Here is a 7,057-nt window from a genome sequence, read left to right as displayed (position 1 = left end):
GTATCAGTTATATGTACACTAATTACCTTATTATCTTTTCTCAAAAAAAAAAAAAAAAATTACCTTATTATCAAAGTGTTAAAATTTACAAGGGTGAATTTTGAAGTACTTTATTGTGAGTAGGGTTTTTGTAGTGACCTTGTTTTCTAGCATCTTTGTTAGGTAAAAAGGCTTTAGTAGTTAAGTTTGGCTTAAGAATTCTTACATAGGGGGTTTGTAGAGCTTAGCTCAAGAACACCAATAAGGTAATATATGATCTTGCATTAGAATTGATTAGAGTATGAAACAACAAATATATACAACCCATGTTGTCAATTGAGACGAGATAGGAGGGTAGAACATAATTGGCTAACTCTTCAACTTTCAGGCTGAATTTAGGGGTCAAATCTCACTCATTCAACTTCCTTGGTGGTTGCTCATTATAGTCATTAATTAGTTGATAGTACGACAACCAAAAAAAAAAAAAAAAAAAAAAAGACAACCAATAAAAACAAAAGTTTTCCCTACACAATTGAGATTATGAAGGGTCCTCTAGCAAGATGAAGAGAATTCCCGAATAAAAGAGAGAAAACCAGAACATACAAAACGACACCGTATAACATAAGAACCCAGAAACTTCATAGTTGCACTCAAACCTTCACGATTTCTCTCAACAAAAACACACTCTATCTCCTTCTACTATATAAACCCACTTCACTCTTCTCATCTCTCAAACAAGCAGCAAAACAAAAACACATCAACATCTACAAACGACTCGTCGAATTCGATCTTAATCCAAAAGAGTAATTAGAATCATTTTCATTTACTTGTCGAAGTTTTGTAAGGAAAAGTTACAACGTAATTGTACTAAAAAATGGCAAGCAAGGGTATTATTACATGCAGTGCATCATCAGCTGCACCACTAGTTTCAAGCAGAACAGCATCTAGCAAACTAGTTGGATTAGGCCCATGTTCCGTGGCTTTTCCAGCACCAAAGAAACCTTCTTTGGGGTCACGTTTGATGGTTAAAGCACAACAAGGGGGTGGAGAAAATAAAGAGGGTAGTCATCATGTTGATGTACAAGTACAAAACTCCAACAACAAACAGTCCTCGGCTGTTGAACGCCGCCCTCGAAGACTTGCCGTCGACATGTCTCCCTTTGGTAAGTTAAATTTGCACTTTATTGTTATGGTGCATTTTTTGTTATACAACTTTGTTTGTTTTGACGGAAAATATTTTCATAATTTTGTCAATAGTAGATGCATACCTTATAGGCTTATACATATAAGTTGGTCACAGGTTTACGTACCACCTTGTACGTAGTAGACATTACATGTTAATACTATGCATGTTATCTCTACAATAACTATATAATTGTGCTATAAACATATTATTTTTTTTCAAAAATTTATTGGAAACAGTGTATTTTAAAGTGTAAACACTGAAATATAGAATATAAAAAAACAGGGGAAAACAGGGGAAAGCAGGGGAAAACAGGGAATCCATGTTACTATTATTATCCTAAATTCCTAAATTATACTCTAAATCCTTAAATGTGTAAATTTATGATGCTAACAAATTAAAATTTGCAGGACTGATCGACTCATTGTCACCCATGAGATTAATGCGCCAAATGTTGGACACAATGGACCGCCTCTTCGAGGACACAATGACGGTTCCAACTAGGATGGGCGAAATGCGAGCCCCATGGGACATCATGGAGGACGAGAACGAGTACAAGATGAGGTTCGACATGCCGGGACTAGACAAGGGGGATGTCAAGGTGTCAGTCGAGGATAACATGCTTGTCATCAAAGGAGAGCGCAAGAAGGAAGAAGGAGATGACGATGCATGGAGTAAAAGAAGTTATAGCTCATATGATACTAGGCTTCAATTGCCTGATAACTGTGAAATGGATAAGATTAAGGCCGAGCTTAAGAATGGTGTTCTTAACATCTCGATTCCTAAGCCTAAAGTTGAACGCAAGGTTATCGACGTACAAATCCAGTGAGAAAAATATTGTCATAGGTGAATAATGTCTAAGGACCAAAGTTGTAAAACAATGCATACGTTTTGTGTAAGTATGTGTACTCGTTAATTAAAATGTACATGATATAAAATAAGATTTTTACAAACGTTTACTCGATTGATTAGTTGATTACCTCCAAAAGACTTTGGGTGACATGTTTTATCCATTTCTAAAGCTAGAAGATAATCTCAAGTAAAAAGGCTATTCCTGTTTAAGATGAAAATGTATGATCTCTTTGAAGGTATACACAATAGTCAAGTTTTCAAGCTAAATTTGCACCCAGTTACCCAATCCAATCTATTCTAATTACGAGTAGAGGATAAAATGATACATATGTACATTGAATTGAAAATAAATATTGTCTAACCACTTTAATACGGAGTAATCTTAAATCTACTTCTACTATTCGATGCCAAGTGTACCATTTGATATTCACACTTGCTAAATAGGCAAGTTTATAGCATAATGATTTCCTACAATGTAGACTTAATCATTATTAGTGGTTGAAATCATACTCCGTAATATAATGTGTTATGAAACTAATCCACATGTTAGAAGAATTGAGAAAGACATTCCTATTCTCTTGGTCGCAATCATCTTTGAGCACTACAATGGATCTTGAATATTTTGAAATTTTTTATTGAAATGAAGAAAAAAAAATAAAACAAAAAACCTTCAAACTTCAAGAATTTATGGGTAGGAAAAAAAAGAAGAACTAAAAGAAGCAATTCAACTAGAAGGAATACAATATAATGGGGCATTCAATCGTTTTACATAGTTTATTATCGATTCTTCTTTTACCACTATTGCAAGCACCTGTTGTTGCTGTTTATAAGGCAAGTCTAAGTTCATTTTTTGCATATAATTTGTCAAATCGTTTATATTTTGGGGTTAAAAACAAGAGATAACTTGTTTCGATTACCCTCTTTGTAAAGTTTATTGAGGGGAAGACAATGTAAGGTTTTAACTTTATCTCTTGCAGCATTATATTGTTTATTTAGGATCACTCGATGGTGGACGTCCTTTGTTAGGAGATCCAGCGGATGTAACAAGATCACACCATGATATGATTTCCAATGTGTCAAAGAGGTACATATCTATAGGTTGATCTAAACGTACTCTCCAATCTATTATAAAAAAGTACATTTAACATCTACCATCACTAATTCGAAATTTTTTTATGGACATTTATTAGGAACGACAATGGTCATGACCCTTCGAAAAAGCTAATTTACTCTTATGCAAAAATATTTAATGGTTTTGCTGCAACTCTACATGAGGAAGAGGTTGAGGAACTTGCAAGTAAGATATAATGATATACATACTAATTAAATTAATTTTTTGCATGTAAATCTAAAACTTTGACCCTTTTTCATAAATATTTTTATGGCAGAGCATCCTAATGTTATATCGATTTTTGAAAATCTTAATGTTAGACGACAAACAACTCAGTCATGGGATTTCTTAGGATCATTTCAGCATCAAATTATCCCTTCTAATGAATCTATTTGGGAGAAAGCCTCCTTTGGAGAAGACATTATCATAGGAGCATTCGATACTGGCAAGTTTAATTTCTCTCGTATAATACTTTGTACATCATGGCTCATTGTTAGAATATATTTTGTGAAATTGAGTATCAAGTACGTAGTTTAATTATATTATGTTCTAAAATTGTATGTGATAGGTGTCTGGCCCGAATCCAAGAGCTTCTCGGATGAAGGCCTTGGAATCGTCCCCAAAAAGTTTAGAGGTCATTGTTCCAATAATAATGATCCATCATTCAAGTGCAACAGGTTAGTGTTTGTACAAGAAACTCGACTATGTATGTCTATCATATGAACAAGTTTTTTGATGCACTATGTTGGAACTAAGAAATTTATTATGTTTGTTTGACATAATGTGTAACATAAGAAGTTACTATATAAAAAAAAAATTGTAATTGTCATTTCACATTGAGTTCAATCAAATTATTATGTGATGAATAGGAAACTTATTGGTGCAAGATACTTCAACAAAGGTTATGTCCAATCTCTAACATCCAAAAACCTAACCTTTGCCACAAACTCCAGCCCTCGCGACATGGGGGGGCATGGGACTCACACATTATCCACTGCCGGTGGGAGTGTTGTCCTAGAAGCAGATGCAATGTCTTTAACTACGCTAGGACTAAAAAATAGCACCATAAAAGGTGGAGCACCAAAGGCGCGAGTGGTTGCATATAAGGTGTTATGGCCAGAAGCCGCTTCTAAACTAGGGGAAGGATCTTTCATGGATTGCTTGGCAGCAGTTGAAGCTGCTATTCTCGACGGTGTAGACATCATCAATTTATCTCTAGGATTCACCATCCAAGATTCCATGAAAGGCGGTGATTTTTATTTTAAGGATGCCTTGTGTATAGCTTCTTTCCATGCTATGGCCAACGGTATCCTTGTCGTTGCCACTGCTGGAAATAGTGGACCATCTTCGGGGTCTGTTAACAATATTGCCCCTTGGATGCTCACCGTTGGTGCCAGTACTATTGGTAGAGAGTTTACATGTTGTGTCGTCTTAGGCAACAACCAAACGATTAGGGTATGTAATTTTTACTCTATTCATCTTCTACTCTTCTTTTTTATTGCTGAATTAAGTAATAATGATCCTTCCCGTTTATTTATTATTAATTTTTTCCCCTCCTCATTTATCATAAATTTTCATAGATCAAAAGTGAGAAAATGTGGCTAGGTAAATAAAGGTAGATAAAGTAAGTATTGATGAGGTCTTAGCTTAGTGACAAAGACTGAGGGTCTGTGTACTTATAAGTTGATGTGTATCATCGAAAAAGAAGTTTATTTGAAACTAACACTAATCAATCCACTTTTAAGATCGAACTAATGTGTGTAGTTTGAATTTAATCAATATATGCAGGCTTCACGGTTTATAGATGGCAAAAGCAGTCTAAATGATACTTCATTTTATCCCCTAATCACCGGTGCAAGTGCCCGCATAAATGGCGCTAACCCAATTAAAGCGTGAGTACTCCATAAAAACTATTGAAAGACTGACTGTATGTGTTGATCACTTTCATTGCATTTAAATTTTTGTCCAAAATCATATTTTATTATGTATGATAATCTAGATCAGATCATACTGTAAGCATGGAACTGTTGATCCAGTGAAGGTGAAGGGGAAGATTCTAGTTTGCCTCCTGGAGGGTCCTGGCCGTATGATAGAAAAGAGCGAAAAGAGTAAGGTTGCGTTACAAACTGGAGCTCTAGGCCTCATAATCGCGAATAATCAATTTGTTGGATCTAAAATGCTCCCCGATATGATTCATCCTCTCCCTACCACTCAATTGAAATTCGATGATGGTCAAGCTCTTCTTTCTTATATCAGCTCTACGAGGCAAGAATTCACCTCGACCCCTGCTTCACTTATTTACTACTCGTGCATTTTTTTTAATTACCAAAGGACCAACTCAATCAAAAGATTATGTTTAGTGTTCAGGATTGGTTTTATACTGTATTACACCCCTTCATATAAAAGTCTTCTAATTAAGTTGATCCTTTGAAATTAACTTGAATCTAGTTGTCACGTTACTTTTGTTATATCATATAAGTATAGTTATGTATGACAATTTTTCTAGACAAAGAGTTCGATTATGTTGTTATTATTTCTATTGTGGCATACTTGCATAGAGATTAAGTTGACTTCGAAGTGTCAATTACAGGGATCCTATAGCATCAATTACTGGAGCAAGAACTGAATTGGGGATAAAACCTGCTCCAATAATTGCATATTTTTCTTCAAGAGGTCCCAACAAAATCACCCCAGAGATTATTAAGGTGTGTTTGTTTGCTTCTTTCTCTTCAATTCCTGTTTTTTATTAAGTTAATTTCTGTTTTCTCATATATGATCTACCACAGCCTGATGTAATAGCTCCTGGAGTAAGTATTGTGGCTGCTTATACAGAGGCTCCGAACGTTCCGTTGCCTGATAAGTTTTTACCATTGTCCGGGACATCTATGGCTGCTCCTCATGTCACTGGCATTGCTGCTCTTCTTAGAAAAATGTATCCTCTCTGGACCACCTCCGCCATCAAATCTGCAATCATGACTACAAGTATGTATGCATAGAATATAACGACTTATAAGTTATTGATTGGTTTAATTTGGACTTACCACACGTAACATTTATTATGCACTCGGGTGTGCCTATATTACCCCCTCACATTTAACTATTCCCAAATTATATGTGATGGTACACGTGTGCACCATAGCAGTTTGATGCATATGTAAGTGAAATTTCACGTCACATGATATTTATTAGTAATCAGTTGTACGTCTCTTTTCTGGTGTATGTAGCGAGCTCAGTAGACAACAACAACAAGCCAATTTTTGAAGATGACATGATACGTGAGGCCACACCATTTGCTTACGGCGCAGGCCTTGTACAACCCAGCCTAGCAATGGACCCTGGACTAGTTTACGACATGAATCACTATGATTACCTTAACTTCCTATGTGCACACAATTATAACACTACACTTCTCAAATTGTTCACTAAACGACACGATTACAAGTGTCCCAAATCATTCAATATCCTGGACTTCAACTATCCCTCTATAAGTATACCTGAGTTCACCGGCGCAGCAACTGCTACACGAAAGTTGAAAAATGTTGGAGAGCCAGGTACCTATACTGCAACCATACAAGCATCACCCGGGGTTTCGATTGTGGTGGAACCTAAGACTTTGGTGTTTTGTCAAAAGGATCGAGTTAACGTTTAAGCTCATCTTCTCCGCCGATGTTAACCAACTTCCCACCGGTTATATTTTCGGAAGTTTGGTGTGGTCAGATGCGAAACACATTGTGAGAAGCCCTATTGCAATCAAGGGCAAACCATCTGTTGGAAATACACCACCAAGCAAATTCCCTTGAGAATTATGGCATATATTCATGTGTTAAAGTGACTAAGTACTCGGATTTTAGTAAATTAACGTTTTATTTTGTAGTTACAAACACTTTAAAATGAGAAGGTAATTTTTTTTTTTTTTTTTTTGGTAGAGCATC

At 35.7% G+C, this 7,057-nt stretch overlaps 2 protein-coding genes across 2 annotated transcripts; both read left to right on the top strand.

The window, feature by feature from the left end:
• Window positions 1-625: 625 nt before the first annotated feature.
• On the top strand, window positions 626-1,991 carry LOC145564274 (small heat shock protein, chloroplastic-like). Its single transcript, XM_081624597.1, has 2 exons — window positions 626-1,142; window positions 1,573-1,991. The coding sequence occupies exons 1-2, from the start codon at window positions 854-856 to the stop codon at window positions 1,989-1,991; spliced, it is 708 nt and encodes a 235-aa protein (XP_081480723.1). The 5' UTR covers window positions 626-853.
• Window positions 1,992-2,231: 240 nt separating this feature from the next.
• Window positions 2,232-6,774, top strand: LOC145565520 (subtilisin-like protease SBT5.4). Its single transcript, XM_081625495.1, has 10 exons — window positions 2,232-2,250; window positions 3,011-3,098; window positions 3,205-3,311; window positions 3,403-3,570; window positions 3,694-3,802; window positions 3,995-4,580; window positions 5,125-5,390; window positions 5,716-5,830; window positions 5,912-6,107; window positions 6,350-6,774. Exons 1-10 carry the CDS (start codon window positions 2,232-2,234, stop codon window positions 6,772-6,774), a joined length of 2,079 nt encoding a protein of 692 aa, XP_081481621.1.
• Window positions 6,775-7,057: the final 283 nt, after the last annotated feature.

This window comes from Chenopodium album, chromosome 10 (genome assembly GCF_948465745.1).
Source record: "Chenopodium album chromosome 10, dcCheAlbu1.1, whole genome shotgun sequence".
NCBI lineage: Eukaryota > Viridiplantae > Streptophyta > Magnoliopsida > Caryophyllales > Amaranthaceae > Chenopodium > Chenopodium album.
The sequence above is the reverse complement of the archived record's forward strand: the minus strand, read 5'-3'. Positions and strand labels throughout refer to the sequence as shown.